At 39.5% G+C, this 21,408-nt stretch overlaps 2 protein-coding genes across 6 annotated transcripts in view; both read left to right on the plus strand.

The window, feature by feature from the left end:
• On the plus strand, positions 1-9,050 carry dusp22b (dual specificity phosphatase 22b). Of its 2 annotated transcripts, XM_032531226.1 has the most exons (8): positions 1-244; positions 647-680; positions 782-864; positions 1,617-1,666; positions 2,536-2,610; positions 3,309-3,480; positions 3,662-3,818; positions 9,040-9,050. In XM_032531226.1, the coding sequence occupies exons 1-7, from the start codon at positions 224-226 to the stop codon at positions 3,773-3,775; spliced, it is 549 nt and encodes a 182-aa protein (XP_032387117.1). In that variant the 5' UTR covers positions 1-223; the 3' UTR covers positions 3,776-3,818; positions 9,040-9,050. The 2 variants fall into 2 exon arrangements, with proteins under 2 accessions (XP_032387117.1, XP_032387116.1); XM_032531225.1 differs by lacking the exon at positions 9,040-9,050 and having other exon boundaries at positions 3,662-4,130.
• Positions 4,781-21,408, plus strand: part of irf4a (interferon regulatory factor 4a) — a 21,545-nt gene continuing 4,917 nt past the window's right edge. For 2 of the 4 annotated variants that reach the window (XM_032531223.1, XM_032531221.1), the window contains exons 1-9: positions 4,805-4,922; positions 6,134-6,333; positions 6,543-6,729; positions 7,434-7,516; positions 7,611-7,785; positions 9,619-9,699; positions 10,044-10,442; positions 12,185-12,297; positions 13,189-13,341. In XM_032531223.1, coding sequence (XP_032387114.1) covers positions 6,136-6,333; positions 6,543-6,729; positions 7,434-7,516; positions 7,611-7,785; positions 9,619-9,699; positions 10,044-10,442; positions 12,185-12,297; positions 13,189-13,338 — 1,386 coding nt within the window. In that variant the 5' untranslated portion in view covers positions 4,805-4,922; positions 6,134-6,135 and the 3' untranslated portion in view covers positions 13,339-13,341. Of the gene's footprint in view, positions 4,923-6,133; positions 6,334-6,542; positions 6,730-7,433; positions 7,517-7,610; positions 7,786-9,618; positions 9,700-10,043; positions 10,443-12,184; positions 12,298-13,188; positions 14,880-17,189; positions 17,252-21,408 lie in introns of those variants that run through there. The other 2 variants (XM_032531224.1, XM_032531222.1) reach the window with 2 other exon arrangements.

A 21,408-nucleotide genomic window follows, 5' to 3' on the forward strand; every position in this document is an offset into this window, starting at 1 on the left:
TGTGTCATCCCTGAACGCCGCTCCACGTATATCGTCAAACTACAACTCCCAAGATTCATCGCGGGGAGCTTGGGAAGCAGTTCTCGCCTTGCTCGGACGCGGAGCTGCTCCATTACAGCGGGATTGGGAATGCGTCAAGCCGCTGGATAAGCATTTTTAAACAACGAGGAAACACTGCGTGGCATTTCTTTTCACTTTTTTTTTTTTGAAGGGATTTTTCAGCATGGGGAATGGCATCAATAAGGTAGGATTCTCATCTGTTGCACCCGACTAGCGGTGCACACACATACACACACACGAGTGGTGAAAGTGTAATTATGATCTTCAGTAGAGTCTTTGAGATGTTTAGCAAACAAAGACTCATGAGTTTGCAATGATTCAATAAGAGAAGACGTCTTCAAAATAATTAAGCATAAACTTTTTGATTTAGCCCAAGTGGTTAAACTATGAATATTAAGGATGGTGATTGTTACTTTGTTAGTTATTCTAGTCACATGATATGCCGGATTTGAACTTATCATTTATAATTATCATTTCATATTGTCATGGTTTCGTTTGAGTCAGCTTTCAGTTTCCCTCAGCTGCTGACACCACTGATGCTTTGACCATGTCTGCTTCATGTTTACATATATCTCTGTCCTTACAGATCCTGCCTGACTTGTACTTGGGAAATTTCAAAGGTCTGTCCAAGTATTTTTATTATTATTATTATTATTTTTGATCTGGTTTTTGCATATGACAGCACATGCCCATTGTTTCTGGTGTTATTTGTTTGTGTCAGATGCAAGAGACCGAGAACAGTTAGCCAGAAACAACATCACACACATCCTGTCCATTCATGACAGTGCAGCTCCCATCCTCCAGGTGAGAAGCTCTATACATAACATCTTTGCCCCTTGTGCGCATCTTAAATTTCTCATTCAGCTTTTAAGCAGATCGATTAAGCAAATGAGAAAGAAAAGATCTGATTGGCTGAGCCCCCTCTTGGTGTATTAGTACAGTGCACATGATTAGAGCTCTTACTCCTGTCTCACACCAGTCCACAAACCAGTCTGTCAGGTCGGTCTGGAAGAGGTGCCATGCTGCCTCTTGAGTTGTCAGTCCTGAGTGAGTGAGTAGACAATAAGCAGGCGAGTTTCATACTCATGTGATAGGAGCATCGTGAAAAATGCCAGTCAACAACAGTTGGTTTTGGTCAGTGTGCTGAGATGTGTGTCTGCGTGGGTTTTAGAGTAGGTGGTTGTTCTTGCTTCAGCCAGTGTGGACTGTGCAGTCTTGATTCATAATGTAATTAATATCACTATTTTATTATTTATTTGTTTTCTAGGTTATTGATTTTGATGTAAAGTTTCTCCAATAGCTGCAAGTACAAAAGCAGCTTCTGTTATCAATTTATAAGAATGGGGCATGCACAGGTACGACTACAATTCTGCTTAAAATTGCCTCCATTGTTCCACTCACAATTGCACAGCCTGTGTTCACCAGCAGCAACACACATAAAACCTTAAGAGCGTTGATGTCCAAGGTTGTTTATCACCTGCTGGCTTTTAGATTTGCGTTAAATGCATGAGAGCAAGTGACTGCTGACAGGCAACTAGTAATACTTTGTCCCTCAGGAGATGACCTATCTCTGCATTTCAGCAGCTGACCTGCCCACACAAAACCTGTAAGTACCAAATGTGCAGCACAGCAACACAGCACAGAACAATGAGAGAGAGAGAGAGAGAGAGAGAGAGAGAGAGAGAGAGAGAGAGAGAGAGAGAGAGAGAGAATCCATTTAAGGTTGCACTGTGTGGGCATTCATTTTCTTCAAGCTAACATGTAAATGATATGCTTTATCTATCTTTATATAATTATTACTGTGATCTTATTTTCTGAGTATCACAGCTGGATTCAGCTCTTGGTGCATGAATATTTTTTTTTTACACGAATGAGCACACAGCACGCACAAACACGCAGTTGTGTTTTAAGTGGGAAACTGGGAAACACAACTCAAGAAATATCAAGGGTGGTGCATGTATCAACAAGGGACACCCTGGTGTAGACACATTCAAACACAAATCTTCTAAGGCCAAATTCATGTATCAGGCGGTCTTTTAGCAGGAAGGAAGTCTTGCAGCTCAGTTCTGCAGTTTTAGCACTATGGTTGGTGCTATTTATACCTACCCCCGATACACACACACACACACCACACACACACACACACTCTAATACCCTTGTCAACCTTACTGGCCCACTGCCTCATACCTCTTAGGTTCAGAACTGTGAGGTGTTTGAAAACCTGTTATACGAAATATGACACCAACTCTCTCAAACTTGATATGAACACACCCCCATCCTGATCCGTCCAGGATAAGAAACAAAAGGGTATAAAGTCAGCTGCAAAAACTTACACACGGCATGAACAAAAAAAAACCAATCCACCTTTAGATGCATGCAGGAGCTCTAAGGTGTCAGTGAGGACGAAATAAACTTGCTGTGTTTTCATAATAGTTTAATGTGGCCTATTATAACAAACATTTTTGCGCTCCACAGGACTCAGCACTTTAAACAAAGTATAATGTTCATGCACGAGTCCCGCCTCAAAGGAGAAGGCTGCCTCGTTCACTGGTGAGAGCAAAGACCGCTTGTTGTCTTGGTGTCTTTACCTTAAAGCTGTAATCAAGGTTTGCTCACAAAGACTAGAGATGTTGATGTAGATAGTGTTCCTCCATCTATTTTATAATACAATCATAGACGTGTAAAATAGAAATGTGCAGTATATCTAGAACTGGAAAATAAACTGAGATCAACCAAGTACACCAAGTGAATTCATGTGTAACTGTTGCACAGAGGGGATTCAATGATAAGCAAAAGTCTATTCTTGAACTTCCCAAAACTGAGTACAGTAGCAAATTTGACAACATTGTGTTTGTGTAGTGGGGGTAGCTGACCATGAGTTCACAGAGGAAAGTTGTATTTGGTTAGACAGAAGGTCTTCTCAGAAACACAGGGGAACAAGAGGCTATTTATAAGATCTGCCTTGCCACATGTTTATCTACTATACATATTGACTTATTTAACTTAGCTTCTCTTACAAAGTCACAAAGTGCTTCACAAGAGAAGCATTGTAAAAAATAAGACCTTAATAATATGAGCATTTCTGAAATCATGAAATAATACTAATATTAATAATAGTAATAATAATGCATACTTAATTAATCCTGCAAGGGGAAATTCATAAATAAATGATGCTAAACATGTAGTATAACAGTTTAACAGTATAACTCCATGCATCATACCATTTGTCCATCCCTATCTTCTTACAGTTTGGCAGGTGTGTCCCGCAGTGTCACCCTGGTGGTGGCTTACATCATGACGGTGACAAGACTGGGCTGGCAGGAGGCGCTGGCTGCGGTGAGGGTGGTCCGGCCCTGTGCTGGCCCCAACCTGGGCTTTCAGCGCCAGCTCCAGGAGTTTGAGGCTACTCAAGCTGATCAGGTCAGTCCTTGGAATTGAGCGAGGATAAGATGGAGCACGAGAGAGTGTGGAATATATCAACACAATACTGACTAGACATGTATATGCCTGTAGAGAGACAGTGCAAAATCAGTATTTAGCATTTTCTCAAATTCTTTAAATTATCATCAAAGGACAACGCTGTTTTTTTCTCTCCCTGTAGTTCAGAGAATGGCTACAGAAGGAATATAAGGACAGCCCCTTCAACGATGAGGCTGATCTATGTGACTTGCTTGCCAGGATGTCTAAAGTCAATGGTAAAAGTGTGGAAAAATAGGCATCTACCCCAACTGGAGGCTTCTAATTCGATCTTTTGATATGTTTCGATACGTTGCTGCTCAGCCTGAAGGATTACACCAGCGTGTGATGCTACAGTTTTCTGGACCTATCTGGAAGTTTAAATGGGCTTTGGAGTGGACTATTATCAGGATGCGTATCGCTGTTGGAGTGATCCTCTAAATGTCATAGATAGGAACACTGGAAAAGACAATTAACATGCACACATGTATACATTTTAGATCTGGTTGATGTTTGTGGTGCTGTGTTTTTTTTTCTAATTTATGATTGTTGTGTTTTTTTTTGGCATTTTTTCATGATGCTTTTAAATTGCGAAATAAAAGGAGTAAAGTCAAGCATTTTGTGAGGTTGTCAGTCGGTGGGGTGTCGTATCAAAGGTGATAAAAACACTCTGTGCTGTGTTTACATCTCTGTTTCCTGGTGTTCTTCCTGTTTGTCTAATGTGCAAGGGAGGTCATGCATGGTCACATTGAACACACCAAGATCACGTTCTTGTATCACTCTTTCTTCTCAGTTGTGTTTAGAGACTCGACAGCTATAAAAAAAACAACAACTTTCATTTCAGCATATTGAGACATTGCACACAGTAGTCTTCTTTAGAAAGCTAAGGATGCACATGGATAGCCACTGGAGGGCAGTAATACTAAAGTAACCTAAAATACATATTTCAGATTCAACTAGGGCTGAATCTCATTTCTCTGTCTTACCACTACCCCTTACATGTCTCTTCTGACATTGGTTCCTCGTGCCTCAATTCAATCTTCCCCAATAACAAAATCAAGGTCTATAGACATTTCTAGTTAACAGTTGTCACTGGAAATTAGGTTGCACTTAGGCTTTTAGAAAAAAAAATATGTTGGGGGGAATATTTTTGTATTGGTGATATGCACATGTAACGGTTCCATTACGTCCCGGTGTGTGCTCAGGGTGTCACTAGAGGGATTCCCCACAGTGCTGCGTGGGCGCCGAGTTTCACAGAAATGAGCGCCAGATTGCTGTGCATCTCCTTTTGAACTTCTCAGAGCACTTGAGGCTCCTCCTTGTAACAAATCAAGATGCGATAACACTTAAGAATCGGACACCGAGAGTATCACAGATTTCAGCGGGGAGAGGTCGCGTGATCAACGGTAAGCGGCAGCAGCTCCTTTTCAATGACTGACAGCCTAAATAATGGAAACTTTGACCAATTAACCCCTGCAGTTTGAGTCAGGAGAAAATGCCTGATATTAGTCTCTCACCTCTGTGCAGAATCAAGTCTAATGATAATAGCTTTGTCTTTTACCTTAGAATATCTGGTAGGTCCATTATTATTAAATTGTTATTATTATTATTATTATTATTATTATTATTATTATTATTATTAAACTTAAATTAATATCCTACTTAACTAATAATATTAAGTTTCAACACTTGACAAGGTCTTATATTAGCATATTTTCCACCATACACTGTGTTGTGTTAAAACTATTGTATTTAAACTATAGCTAATGACTTGTGTTTCTATTTATTTATTTGTTTATTGCATATTTTATTCGTTTATTTCATTCCTATTTTTCCAGTGACAGTGCCCAGCTTCTTAGCTGTACCAGAATTAGCTGTAAGATAATTTAAATGTAGCCCCTGGGCAGGAAACAGAGACTAATGTGTATTTCTGTTGTTCATGCATGTGTTTAAAATGAGTCATTTCTTTTTTCTGCCAGAGATGAAAACTTGATTATTATGACAAGTAACCCATTGAACCTCTACCCTCAAATCAGTATGACCAAAAGTGTCTAAAGCATGGCTAGATAACTTGATATTTTCAAAGTAATTGCTAATATTACATCTATAGGGCTACAAAGTAGAAACTATGTGGAACACTAACTAACCCTGGCATCTCTTTTATCACTAAAAGAAGTGTAATTGGAAAGTAATATTAATTAGAAATCTTAATAATCCCTTTTCCCTTTTCCCTTTTCTCTTCACTTAATTATATGTTTTATACATGTGGGTACATGCATGTAGACGTGTATGGATACGTAAATATATATACGTATGCATGGACATGCACTATCAATCAGTAACATCTAAACTGGTACTGGTGTAAAAAGGTGGAGAATTGTGTCAAGATTTCTACAGAACACAAATTGACATTGACACAATAAAATATAAACAATAATAGTGATAATGATACTGAAACAGTTTTACGCTGAACCTAAAATCCTAATCAACTGTCTTCTCAAACTTATTTTTGCATGTTAATTTAAATGAGTGAATCTTACATTGTAAAAAAAGTAGAATTTCACTTAACTACGTCACCTTACTGTGCCTGTTGCGTTATTTGATTTTTTCTTTGCAGAGATGAACGTAGAAGAGGACAGTGGCATGTCAGTCAGCTGTGGCAACGGTAAACTGAGACAGTGGCTGATCGATCAGATTGACAGCAGGGTATATCCCGGCCTGATTTGGGAAAATGAGGAAAAAAGCATCTTTAGGATTCCGTGGAAACATGCAGGAAAACAAGACTATAACAGAGACGAGGATGCTGCGCTCTTCAAGGTCAGACTATCCCATCTACCCTCTCACACTGCACATGAAGCCTCTAACAGAAGCATTTTAAACAACCCATTGCTTATGATGTGACAACAAAATGTAGTACTTATTCTAAAAAGCAGATTTTGTTTATTTTACTTTTTCGAAACTTTTGTTTTTAACGTAGGTATGACTGAAGAGGAAGTATAAATGAGTCTATTCAATGTTTTTTTCAGGCGTGGGCATTGTTTAAGGGAAAATATAAGGAAGGAGTCGATAAGCCAGATCCCCCCACATGGAAAACAAGACTACGCTGTGCTCTTAATAAAAGCAATGACTTTGATGAGTTAGTGGAAAGAAGCCAACTAGACATCTCAGACCCCTATAAAGTCTACAGAATCATTCCAGAAGCAGCCAAAAGAGGTAAGTGTGTGTACATTTCATCCATCAAAAATGCTGTGAGACTTACATTTAGCCACCCATGATGTGACAGGTGAGTGAAATAATTTATGGTTGAAATGTGATGATCAACTGTAAAATATGAAGCCATGCCATAGCAGTACTTCATTTGCATATCTGCATTTTACAAGCATCTCAGACTATTGGCAACTTTTCACATACATATGCACCACTGCAGTAGTTTCTGATGAGGCAGGAAGCACAAAGGAAGCCAAAGCATGTACCAAAAAGGCCGTAGTGCTTTTTTTAGAGGGCTTCGGTTACTGAGCTCAGGGTGCACATAACACAACCAGGCGACCTCCAGCCTTGCATAACTAAGTCTCTGCCATCATACAACAGTTTCTGTCACACCAGAGCAGTTCTTGCTATCTGAGCTAACACATTGAAATCAACAGGATTTAGCCCCTGTCTCAAATCACCCTGTCACTTAAATTAAATTATAGCAGGACCTCACAAAACATGAACAAAACACATTCACACTATCAAGCTGCCAACATGAATTAGGTTCACAGAATATTATGTTTCATACACTATCAGGTTATTGTTAATCTGCACAATAAAACAATGTTTTTTTGTGGGATGGAGATGCATAGTTTTCACAGCACAGCCTGGCCAATATTGTGGACCAGTTGTCTAAAAAATATATGGTTGATTTTGTACATTTACAGGAATGAAAATGAGTGTAGAGGAGACACCATCACCTGCAAACGCCCTTGGCTATATTCCTCCATTTACGTCGATGCACAACCAGGTCAGTAGATTGATTTTGTGGCTGCTGCATGCTATAGACTGGTCAGAGCACATACATTAATCTGCAGTACTGCATCCCTGTGATTCTTCCTCAGGTATCCGGCTATATGGTTTCTCCGGAGAGAAGGGACTGGAGGGATTACTCACCCCCAGAACAACAACCTCTTCCTCCTCCACATCACCATGGGTCACATGCAGAGCTGCAGTATGGTCAGTGCCACTACCCATCACCGTTCAGTCGGGCTTGGCCGGGGTCACACACAGAAAATGGTAAGATATTGCCAGGAATATAAAACTATAGAGAGAGATGGGATATATAGATTTAATCATTGACTGCAGTATTGCTGTATTGTTCACATATATTATCCAAATAATAGCATCAATTTTCAATACCTGTGTCATTCTTTTTATTAAACGAGAAGTCTGAGATGGAATAGTCATTTTACTGACACAGAAAATGTAAAGAAAGTTTGTAATAACGCTTATGTGTTTCATTGTGTAATGGTGTAATGCTCTGATGCATCTATGAACTGAGCCGAATGAACTGATGAACAGGTCTTAAGGTAATATCATGGACTGTTCAAAAAAGGGTAATATCAGTGACTTGTAGGTTGTTGTTAGGTAATTAAAATTTCAGTGGAATTTAAATTTGATTTTTAAGGTGGAAAAAAACCTACACAACCACAAGTTTAGAGACAGTTGTGTCGCTAACTTTTATGCATTAAACAAGAACAAAGAAGATAGTAAAGAATTACCATATAAAGTTAGGGCTGGGCAATGTACTGGTAGTATATCAATATATGAGGCTAGATATTGTCTTACATTTTTGACATCAGAATTTGTGATATGACACAAGTGTTGTTTTTTCCTGGTTTTAAAGGTGCCCTGCCAGACAAAACTGTTTTTACTTGTAGTTTTTGAAATATGTTAGGTCCAAATGTGTTTGTGTTATGTTGTGAATGTGAAAATGAACTGCTTCCTCCTCTGTCAGCTCTAGCGACTGACAAGAAATAGGTGGAGAAATCAGGCCAATTACAAAAGCTGGTCAGTCTGACGTCATATTACCTGAGCTCATTACTATTCATGAGCTCGCCCAGTTGCGCTGGGTAAAGGATGCTGACAGCCAGGCTCTCATTGGCTAGCTGTTAGCCAATCAGAGTCAAGCAGCTTGGCTCGTTGAATTTGAATGAGAACTGGTACAAATGGAGCTACAGTAAGTCTTCCTGCAGGCTTTCTATACCACACTAGAATGAAAACAAGGTAACCAAGGCATTTTCCACAAAAAAATGTTACCAAGTTCATAGTAGGATTTCAGACATTAATACAAAGTAAGGAATACTTGTGGCAGGGCACCTTTAAAGGTTAAATTACAGTAGAGTGATGTGCTTTTTGGAAATTACCAGACTGTTCTATCTGTTCTATTGTTTGCCTTTAAGCACTTGCCCAATATATTATTATATCCATTTTACTTATGATTATTTATCAAAAATCATATTGTGTAAATATTTATAGTACTATTTAAAGAAAAATATTTTATATATTGCTACCTTTGTTTAATTAGTCAGGACAATCTTGATAAAGTGTTAACTATTCATTGTATAAAAAGCATGCCTTTGAATGTGGCAGTGTTTCATGTGATACTCAAGGAACCTGAGGCAAATTATGGGATACAAAACAGTTCAATTATATCAAATTGAATGGACATGCATGCATAATTCACATGATGCTAATGCATGTGCAGGCTGAAGAGATGGCAGAAGTAAAGTGGCTTGGAAACAGGCAGTGGTTGATTCAGCAGCTATGCACTACTGATCAGTGGTCTGTGCAGCACCAAGTGCCAAATTTGGTATGTGGAAGACCTGGTTGTTTGTCCTTGTTGGTTGAGGTTATTTTTGTGCATGACTGATGATGTGTGAAACATGGGATTTCTGTGCCATATCTACTGCAAGGCTTCAAAAAAGATATGGATTTCTCCCACTTTCTCCAGGCTTGATTTTGTTCCATATTCCACTTCAAGAATACAGAAAACCCATGTCTGCAAACAAGTGGCAGAATTCCCTTTGACATTCAATACCCATTATTTATTTAATTTATTTTCCACAGGTTTTCAGCTCTCCTTCCACACCTACTTTTCAGAGTCCCAACCGCCCGTGTATTCAATTGACCAAAACAATGCCATAACAGGTAAAGAATCATCTTGGGACATATGCACACTCACATGCTTGTTTACTATTTTGAAAATAAAATAAACTGCAGATAAGAATTTTTTGTACAACACTTCCCCATTCTGAACTCAGAGCTGCAGGCTATGCAGGTTGTTTCTTTTTAATCTATCACATGATGTTAGATTTAAGAAAGGGTTAAAAAGATGCTTGGGACGATGAGAGTAATACTCTGTATGTCAAGATTACCAAGAAGTATGTTTTATTTAAGCTAGACAACAACAGGGCCTCCATCTGATCAGGCTGTAAGGCTCAAATTGTTTTCTACAAGGATCCATCAGCTAAATGCTTGTCCCTTTCTTCCAGATTTCAGCCTGCATGTGTCCCTATACTACAGAGAGGCTTTGGTGAAGGAGGTTACCACCACCAGTCCAGAAGGTTGTCGGATCACCTCTTCTTCCTCCTCCTCTCCATCCTCTTCCTCCTCTTCCTCCCCATGCCCCGAGGACAAGCTTCACAGCGGGGAAGAAATCATTCTTTTTCCATTCCCGTACCCTGAGTCTCAGAGACAGGGTGCTGAGATGCTTCCTAATGTACTGGAGAAGGGGGTGCTTCTGTGGATGACACCTGACGGGTTGTACGCTAAGCGCCTCTGCCAAGGACGAGTGTACTGGGAAGGACCTCTGGCTCCATTTATGGATAAACCCAACAAGCTGGAGAAGGAGCAGCCATGCAAACTGTTTGACACCCAGCAATTCCTTATTGGTAAGCACAAATGTTTCTAATGTTTCTGTTGCGTTTCAAACCTGCAGGTTTGGACATAATGGCAGAAACACTTGTGCAATAGGATGCAATTCGATACAATAACCCTGCACTTAAAAGTACTTTTTTTTAAAGTTTATATTGTTAGAAAAGTAGTAATATCATAAAATAAAAGTACTCTATTACAAGTGAAAGTCCTGAGTTTAAATATTACCTTAAAGGGACAACTGTATTTGATTAGAAAAATGATCACAATGTGTCATCACATATTAAGGAAACAACTAAGTTGAAATACTATGTTTTCTGACAACAATGCTAAAGCCAGTATCTTTTGAAATTTTTGTTCCATGAGTGAATTTTTGTTTGTGTTTTGGCCTGTGTGTTGGAATCAACTGCCTAGTTTGACAGCCGGGCTGGGTTGCCAGGTATTTCTGTAAAAAACGCGAACCATTGCGCTATATCTATAGTGCAGTCATGGAAGCAGCAAACAAACAAAGAGATCAATGGAGATAGATTAATTCAACCCACGCTGAAAAAAACGGCATCTTTATAAAGGGTTGCATTATAACCAGAAACAAGGTAAACTACAGGTAAATATTGGAGATGTATTTAAAAGATGGAGACAGCTTAAAGCCTGAAAGGACAGCGAGTTGAGCTTCATTCTTTTATATCACGGCTAACATAGGGAAAGTCATTTTCATTAATTTCAACATTCATGTGCTCACAATAAATTACATAGAGTACTCGAAATAGATAGTTCCCAAAAAAAATTAGACACAGCCGGGGAAGTGACCCTGAAAACGCCGACGTGCTAATACATGCTAACTGCTAATGTAGGATCTATGACACATGCCATTTTACTTTGGCAAAACACCCCGTAGCCTGAATTGTTGGACTGGGACACAGTGTTCTCTACAGGTCGCTGCTTTGCAACGTCTGTAACGGGTACAAGTATGTGAGTGAATGTATAACGAGTCTGGTCTGGAAGCAGTAGCTAGTACCAACAACTCCCCATTGCCGAAATATTTCCCCTTTGCTAATGTTCAGTGGGCGTAGCCAGCAAACAGTTTACTGTGCCCAGGGCACAGACAACCGTGAGTTTGTGGTCTTTTTAGCGGCTGTTGCAGTGACATTGAGCTAAGAAAAGGTGGCTGTCAGCTGTGCACAAAGCTTTTTATCGGTCGTTGTTGTCATGGTCAGTCAGTAAAAGGTAACTGTCAGGTATAGCGCTCCGCGAGAGCACAGGCTTTTATAACATAGCAGCATCTAGCAACTCCGCTGGATGACAATGGATTTGGGTTGGATTTCTTATTAAACTCCTTAAGCGGTTACAATAAGTAATGCACTAATAACCATGCTGCTTCAGCTATTTTGAGTATGACGATGGTTGTGGTCATGTTGATAATGGCTGTGATGTCAGTGATAGTGATGAAGGAAAGGCTGCAGGTGCTTTGGCTGGGTAAGTCCCTCACAGTGTTGAAGTAGCACTAAACATCTATAGTCACATTCTCAGCAGGGGGTCAAAGTGTGTGAAGTCCCCACCCACCTCCTGTGGTCCATCACACAGTATGACAAGATGGTGTTTTCTCTGCCAATTTATAATAAAATTTCCATTATCCACTCTGTGGTTTCCAGAAAAGTTCCGATGATAAGGGAAAGTGTCGTGCGATAGGTAGCACATAGTGGATTTGTTGTGGATTTAATGCACCTCATTGTCCTCTCTTTTCTTGCTCCTCTTCTACCAGAACTTCAAGATTTTGTCCATAATGGCCGACATTTACCCAGACACCAGGTGGTGCTATGTTTTGGAGACGAGTACCCCGACCCCCAGCGCCCAAGGAAGATGATCACAGCACAGGTACCCACACTACAAAGCTGTATCTAGTAATTGAAAACAATTTTTTAAATCATAGTAGCTATTACATTCTCAGGTGGTGACATTTCTTTTAATTATTTATCACTCTAACAACCCTAGCCAATGCATGTGGTTTTTAGCAATACTAAATTTAAGACATTAAAGACTTCAGTATTGTCTTAAAACACAAAATGTAATGTAAGTTAAGACCTGAATCTGATTCTTTGTTTACACATATTCTATCATATTTTTGTGCAATTTCTGTAAAAACACCTTCTTAAATTTGCACTTACTACAAAACAGAGCTAAAATAAAGGCAACCCATAGTAAAGGCAGCTAAATCAAGAGCCCTTTATCATGCTAGCTGGTGAGTTTTAGCAAGCCTTAGCTAAAACTAAAGATAAACAGCTCCTACTAAGGCTAATTAGCATTATCTATTTGACTCCATGCAATTTAGTGTGGTTAAGCTCCCATTAAATGTATTAAAATGTAAATACATTTATTATATTGAATTCAATGAAAATATTAGTAGTCGAGTCCAACAGACAGACAACTAGCAAAACAGAGTTACATTTTTTTCATATTAATGGACTGTAAATAATCACAATAAAGTAAATAAATGTATGAAAACATATTCACAAGAATGCAGAAAGAAATATGCATATTTTAGGTAGTATGTATATTATTAGGTGTATTTTTTTTTTGGTAACCTGAAAAGACATACAATGAAGGTATTACAATCGTTGGTAGGCTACGTAGTAGCCCATGCTAGCCACCAAACCATCTTTCTAGTTCACTGCTTCTTTAGGTACTTCTCTCTTCCTTTGTAGGACACAATAGGATAACATGCTTCAGCAGTCACAGGCATATTTCATAGACCTAATTTTGTTTTAGGTGGAGCCAGTGTTTGCCAGAAAACTGGTGTACTATTACCAGCAGAGCAATGGCCACTACATGCGGGCTTTTGATCACACCCAGGAACAGAACACATCTCCAACAAACGACTATCCTTCCCAGAGATCTCTACAGCATATTCAGGAGTGACACATACATTCCCCCCCATGAATGTCAAAGTAAACCGCTGGCCGTTTTTCAACCCTTTTGACTGCATTGCTGTGTACTGTAAATGATAGAAGCTATCATGATACTGAGGGGTAGAGATGGGGAAGACCCTGTTGTTTTCACTTGCACACCTATGCGTGGTAGTCTTTCTGTCTGTGATTGTAGAGTAATGTATTTTTTTCTCACAAGTATTATTGTGACAGTGTGAAGGATGCGGTTTGAGGGTGGGGGGATAAGGAGAGCAGAGGGTGACTGAGACAGGAAGTACTAGCGCAGGTGCACAGGAAGAATGGCCCCTAAGACAAACACTGATATGTCAAAGGGACAAAACAGAGTATGAATGAATATTTATTGCATTTTCACAGGTAACAGTTGATGCTCACACACTGTGAGTGGCACAGTCCCAAACCCTGCCTTTTAAACTCAGTTGACACAGCTCCTTTTGTGATTCAAAATTTTGATTACATACAGGACTTGATGTACAGTTTAATAAAATTTGCTTATGTGAGCAACAGTCAACAATATCAATGCTTGGGTCCATTGTAGACCTCAATTCTGTTTTTTATCGCAAAAAAAGAGCAAGTTACAACTGAAGTTTGAGAGAAATTGATGTTATCACTGGTCTGGTGCAGTGAGAGGAAGCTGTTATCACACTTTTTTTATCTCTTGGCTGCTACATACAGTACGTTGCAGGACACACTTACGGAAATCTATTTCTACTGAATCTGGCCAGCTTTTAAAAATATTACATTCATTTAAATTACATCAAACTGAACAAAACACCAGAAGGGATCACAAGATAATCCAAGAAGTCCCCAGTGTATAGTTTAACTTTTTCAGGTCAACAACTTCTAGACATGAACTTCGTGACAAGTGTTTACAGGTCGACTGGCTTTGTATTAAATGCTTACAAACGAAAAAAGGTTGGGGACCACTAGCTAACAACACATTATCAGAGAGCAGCTTGGGCATCAAGGTCTGTGTCACCAGAAATAGTGGGTGACCTTAACCTCTTGGACTGTTGACTGGAAAAATCACACTCATCCTGTAACTGTGAGAAAACCGTACCATTTCCTCTTGACCTGAAACTTTAGGCCTCACAAATGGGAAGAAAAACTACCTTTGTGGTCTGCGCACAGGTTTAGCCAGGGAAGAGCTCTCTGGTTCCCATGCTAGCGATACCCAGAGTTCCCTGATGTACTGTTGAGGTTACACACTGGATGTAACGTCCACACAAAAGCTATCATGAGATCCTAACAACCTAGTTAAGAATGCATCATAAGCCATACCTATCCAATAGTGAAACCAATGCAATTCCTCATGTTTTGATGTCCTAAAGGCTCATGCGTCAAGGGATAAAGGTTTTATTATGTTTTTCATCTGTGGTCCAGAGTTTCGATCTCTGCATTTACTTCCTTCACACTTCAACCACATCACTTTCACAATGGCTTCAAAAGTATGACCAAAATCACAGGCGGGAATGTTTTTTTTTCTTCTTTTTTTGTGTGTGTCTGAACCATAAATCATTTTTACTCTCAAACACATCAGCTAGTCTGATTCTGTGCTGGTTGAAATTTTGTTTTACATTTAACTCAATCAAAATCAAATTCTAATAGTGAAAACATTACCAGCTCCATAAAGTGTGCTGTTGTGGTAAACACAACAGCACAATGGGGTGTGTGTATATATATGTGTGTTTGGGTGTGAGTGTGTGTTTGGGTGTGAGTGTGTGTGTGCGCGTGTGTGTGTGTACGTGTGTTTTTGTGTGTGTGTCTGTGTGTCTGTGTGTTTGTGTGTTTGTGCGATAAAGGGCCGTGTGTGCATGCGTGTAGGTGGGTACGCATGTGTCACACAGTTGCACTATTACTGTTTGGAGGAATTGACCTATATGGACTCAGGATAAAACACCAACGTCAGTGACTCAAACACAAAAACACACACCCATTACACATCACACTTTACAGTTACAGTAAAACATTCAGAAAATCACGAAATAAGTGCATACTAAAGAAAATAGTTTCAGCATTTTGTACAAAATATCAGAATAATGACAAGGAATAGAGATTATAAGGAGATTGACTAATATAAAATTGCCACATGATTTATTTTTTAAATAAACGTATCAATCTTCTACTTCCCACGTCTGCTGTGCTGTTTTGTCTTTGAGCTCTTTTTGATTTGCAAACAAAGGGAGGGAGAATGAAAGAGTCAGAATTGGTAAGAAAATGAAGAAAGAAAAAAGCCAAAAGAAAAGCACATTCACACATTTGACATGGTGTTTCCCCCCTCTGCAGGAAGCCACATCATTTGTAGTCAGGCTTCACTTTTTCCGCGCCGTATGAGCCGTTACTCCGATTGACATCGCCTCGGCCCTTCAGTTGAAGCTTTGGAGTGAACAGTTTAGTCAAAAACCCAAACAAGTTTTTTACAGAGAAATGAAAATACCATGAGCATACCACATGCAATACTTTCTCCAAAAGAAAGTTCCATTTTGAGTCAGTGACTATGAATAATCTGTCTGGGCAGATAGAACACATTATACAGTAATATGCTGCTTTAATCTTCATGCCTGATGTTTCCATCTCAAAAAAGAAGTACCAAAATGCGTCACAAAAATCACTGTAACATCATAGGCCTTTGTGTTTAAATGTGTCTCTCATCTCATTCTGTTACTACCCTTCACACATGGATCATAATATTTTTGGGGGTTTCACTGCAATTACAGTGGCATTGATCACACTTACTGTAAAAGTGTATACTGTTGCACTGAGATTCTCTGATTTTTACAGTGATTATGTTATTCAAATTTTTAGCAACATATTTAGAAAGCATTGTTGACTTTTTGTTGTCTATTTTTGTACAGTATGTTTCATACTATATTAAGACTCTGAGACAAGAAAGAAATGAGGGTATACCACAATAAAACCGTAGTAATGTTTTGCTGACATCTGCTGGTTAGTGTAGTTGCAGCTAAACAAAAAGCTCTGAATTTGAGGCCTCGACATGATGATTAACAAGAAGAACGAAATGTGTTTCAGCTCCATTGAATAATGTTTATGTTTCTTCTCATTAAATGTGATTTTAGTTTTTCTCAAAAAAGGTATATGACACTACTCTACTTTCAAGCTCCAAGTAAAATACAGCTGAATGTTGTGGGTTGTCATACATCACTCTAGGCATTGTACATACAGTACCGTTGGTGGTCATAGTATAAAATAATTCAATTCAATTGAACTTTATTAATCCAACTAGTAAGACTAAAGCAGCTACAGACATCACACACAAACACACAGCCCACAAGCCTACACATAGACCTACACCCTAGAGAGGAGTTATCCAATTTGAGAAATTGGGGGCACTTTATACCCATCTGTAGCTGTCATGTGGTGTCTGACATAAAATAGAGTTCAGGGGTGTACAGAAAAACAAAAAAAGAAGAAATAATCTGGTAAGATCCCCTTACATTTTAAAACCCTATCCCTGAGAACGTACCTTTGGTAATTCTACACTAGACTCAGAGTCCATGACCCCAGTTTGTTTAGTGTCAGACCTCTGCCCTGGATTTGATGACAGTCCTGTTTAACCCTAGTAAACTCTGTCTGATCCTGCTTGTTGACCCCCGTGGTTAGAAAGGTGTTGACCTCGTTCTCCTTTTTCACTAATGTTGACCCCTGAATATGACAGGCCAGGCCCACTACTAATGTTGAGTTTTAGGAAGTAGTAGCTGATGGGAACCAATACTGACATACATTGTTGGCAGATGAATAGAGGACAATTCAACCTAACTGTTTAGGTGTGACTGAGTACACACGCACACGCACACGCACACGCACACACACACACACACACACACACACACACACACACACACACACACACACACACACACACACACACACCACACACACACACACAAGAAAATCACTCTATTCTTAATGTAAGTCATTATCATTTTATTATTATTATCACTATTATTGTTATTAATGATAATAACAAAACATATAGTGTTAATTATCGGGATGTGACCTCCACAAGACATGAGAATGTCTCCCCCAACACCAGTAAATAAAATTGTTATCACCACAATTAATCAGATTGAATTGTTTTCAAATGCCAGTGTTTATCTGAGACTCTTCAGATAACAATGTACTTGACCCAATACTTTATGATGGCAGGAAAGCAATAACAGTTGTCGGATAAGGAGCAGCAAAGTAATGGAAAACAACCAGATGACTTGGGACACGAGTGTAAACTGATTAGGGTTGAAAAGCAGAACAATATGGTGGTCTACCTGGCACTCATGCAAGGGAATGGGATGCCTGTTTTGTTTGGCTGGCAACTTGCAGAGTTTTTTTTCACCATAATCTAGATTTCCTCATGAGACACATAACAGAGATACAAAGTAAATAGTTACCAACCAACTAAGAAAAAGGGACTGTCCATGTATATTCGTGCAGTAAAATAAATGACCAGCAGGGTGTGATGTATCATTTGTTGGTTGATGCACTTGCTGAAGACAGTGGGAATATGTATACTCTACATGCCAAAAAAGAAAAAAAAATATATATATACATGTACATATGAAAAACACACGATATTCACACATTTGGGTGCATTCACAAACTCTTTGATCACTCTAAATGGCCCAGGGACATGACTCCCTGTAACATGCCTGCCTCAACAAACAAACATCCACACATGCAGGAGTGCACACACATGCGCCACACACACACACACACACACACACACACACACACACACACACACACACACACCACACACACAAACACACACACACACACACACACACACCACACACACACACACACACACACACACACACTCACTTCTTATAATGAAAAACATTAGAAAAACATTAATATTTTCAATGCTCTCTAGATTTCCTCCTGTTAAACAAAAGACTTTGGTATTCTCTTCCTTTCATTTTCTATCTTTCTAAACACAGATACTTTGCTTTGTGTGTCAAGTGACATGCAGAACCAGTGCTGACGGAGAGGCAAAGTGGTCAGAGTGACAGCTCGTGGGCTGTGTTGCGTGAGAGTGACTCGGGCTGTTCTCAGACTCTGTGTGGTCTGGGTGTGTGGTCTCCAGCTGACGGGCAGGGAGGAGAACGGGAGAGCCGTGTGTGTGTGTGTGTGTGTGTGTGTGTGTGTGTGTTGTGTGTGTGTGTGTGTGTGTGTTTGTGTGTGTGAGCGCGTGCGCGTGCGCGCATGCTCATGTGTTTACTTTATCCAGAGTCAGGTCCAGGCTGTCTGCAGCCATGGCTTGACTAGAAAGCTCTGCCTTCCGCCACTCAGCAGCCCCGGTCTAAAAGATAAACACACACTGCCACCACTCTGACATGGCTCATCTAAGGATAATTTTTACCCATGTATACATATGGGACCTTAGAGACCTTTAGGTTAGAGTGTCTTAGGCTAGTGTAATTTCTGAAACTATAGCCTTGTTTGGAGTAAATGTTCAACTACTTTCCCTTACATTATTGGATAAGAAATTGACACAATTCCTTAATCCTTAATGTAAATTTAGCATATTTGCAATTATTATATTAGAATTTTTTTTAACATGTTGATTTTTTTTCATCAACTATTATTTCTCATTAATTTCTATCCTTTATATATTTTCTTTCAAATTTAGCACACCCTTTGGGGCTTGCCACATTGCGTTTTACTACACATATTACTTGTGCATGTAATGTACTGGTACATCTGACATAAATCTTTGAATCCTTGAATCCTTGTTGATAACCAGTTTTTTTTTTTTCATTTATGCTCTGAAGTAAGCCATGCATAAACGTTGGTTCTGACTTAGCACTATAGTGTAATTAAATATTTATAATTTTTATGGGATTCCTGATGCGCTAAAAGAGTACAGCTCAGTTTATTTTTTCTTTGTATCTGAAAAATGTGTCCCATCTTGAATGAATCTGGGTTTTATGTTTTTGTTTTGACCTTTTTTTTCTTGTTTGTGAATATGTTGACAAGTGTGTTATTTGTATGTTGTTTGTGAATCTAATAAATTTGTGATTCTGTTATTTTATTATTATTTTTTGTGTCTTATTACTTATTACCCAAGTAATAAATTAAAGGCATCACCGATCATTTAATGGTCTTGTCTTAATGATCATTAAGTGCAGATTCACAGAGAAGGAAATTAGACCTCATACAACCTCCATCACACTTCCGTCCTGCACTCACACATCCAACCGTTGGGCTACTCTACACTTCTCTCCCTCTCCCACAGCGATCTCAGGGGAAGGCTGTGTAATGCAGCACTGCTGAGAACGCGCCATGAAAATATAAATACAACCTCGCCGCATTTCAACCATGTAAATAAACAGGGCCACCCAAATTTCCAATTAGAGCTGGTGTGGAAGCAGGAAATGGGGTAGACAAGAAGAGACCACACCCCCTTCTCTCACTCCTACAAAGCATCCAGGTCCCGAGTCCAGGTCAGGCCAGGCAGTTCTTTTTCACTGTTCGTTTATACACCTATGAAAAGTAATACACTATTTAGTGTGTACATTACCCACATAATTGTAAGCCAGGATGTGCAAGCTGCCTCTAAGGAGGAAGTCAGGTGATGTAGCATAAAGAGCAACAAAGTCAGTGTAAGTAGGAGATTGGGACATTGTGCATAACATTTAATAATTAAGATATTATTGATATGTTGGTCAGGGACATGGTACAGAAGCAGAAGAAGGAGAATACAGCATTCAGCACCCCACTGAAGGCTGTTTTTGCACATCCCTCTTCAGCTCCACTATGCTCCTACACATTACCCTTTCAAGGATGGGACTCACACAGATTTCCACAATATTCAGATATGGGCATGGAACGAATGCGTGGGATTTAATATTATACCTATGAAATCTCTATAATCTTGGTAATGCATACAGTTTTTCTGCCTCCACCTCATGAACATTTCATTTACTTCATTTTGAGAAACCAAGCCTTACACAAGCTTGCCTTATCAGTTCCATCAAGGTTATCAAGCCATTCCTATCTGGCTGAAATATAGCATTCTCTCTGTATTCCATATCTTCTTGGAACAGCTAGGCACCGTTGTTACGCAACTAAGCACTGAGACCACCCAGGAGCTTGGGTCCAGTTGTGCGAGGCAGGGTCCTTGTTGAGATAAGAAAGACAAGCCTTGGGATGGTGCTTTGATAGTGTTGCAAGGTTTGCTATCACTGCTGGATCAAAGTCTGATAGAATCGCCTGGCACTCACTAGGTTGAACTCAATCACTTCCTCAGCTGTGGTCGGTTGGCAAACATCATGGGGCCCATTAGTTAACATAAACATACAACTTAGTGAAATTACCCCAGAGAGTCAAAGAGCTGTGTCATGAAAGTCACTTTCACTCCAGATATGGCTGTAAAGGACATCACCACATGTGTAAATGACTTTAATTCACCCGGAAAGGGCAGAGCTCATTTAGATACAGTCTTAGGGAAGACTCTTAGGGAATCATTTGTACGCAGCACAATTGGACAACTTTGACATTGTGTTCTGTTGAGCTGTCCTTGGATGGCACCAGGCACCAACACAGAGACCCCAAAACGGTGTCTTTGGAGTAAATCCTTTCCCATTCATCATCCATTGTTCAGTGTTTATGTTTGATATGTCTCAGACTGCAGTGTCTCTTCCCTCACAAGCTTCGAAACAGCCATTCAGGAAACAGACAGTATAAACACAGGGCTCAGGAGATCCTCTCTTGCCTTCACTATGAGCTGCAGAACCTCAATGTACACACGCAGAGACACAGGCTACTCATTTTGAGAGAGTTTGTAAAACCATGAGTGAATCACTCAAGTAGAAATTCGACCTTGTGGTGAGAGTAACAGATTCACAAACATTTGCGGGAGACTGTGTTTTTCTCTTTTACTGCAGACTCAAACATGATGCATTTCACTGACAGATCATGCCATATGGCTCTGCCACATTTGTCTGATGTTATGTAAGCTGAGAACAAGAGTCTTTAGCCATGCTTGTGGCTCTCTGAGGCTGCACTTATCTGGTACTTTAAG

The sequence above is a fragment of the Etheostoma spectabile genome, chromosome 12 (assembly GCF_008692095.1).
Source record: "Etheostoma spectabile isolate EspeVRDwgs_2016 chromosome 12, UIUC_Espe_1.0, whole genome shotgun sequence".
In the NCBI taxonomy this organism is placed as follows: domain Eukaryota; kingdom Metazoa; phylum Chordata; class Actinopteri; order Perciformes; family Percidae; genus Etheostoma; species Etheostoma spectabile.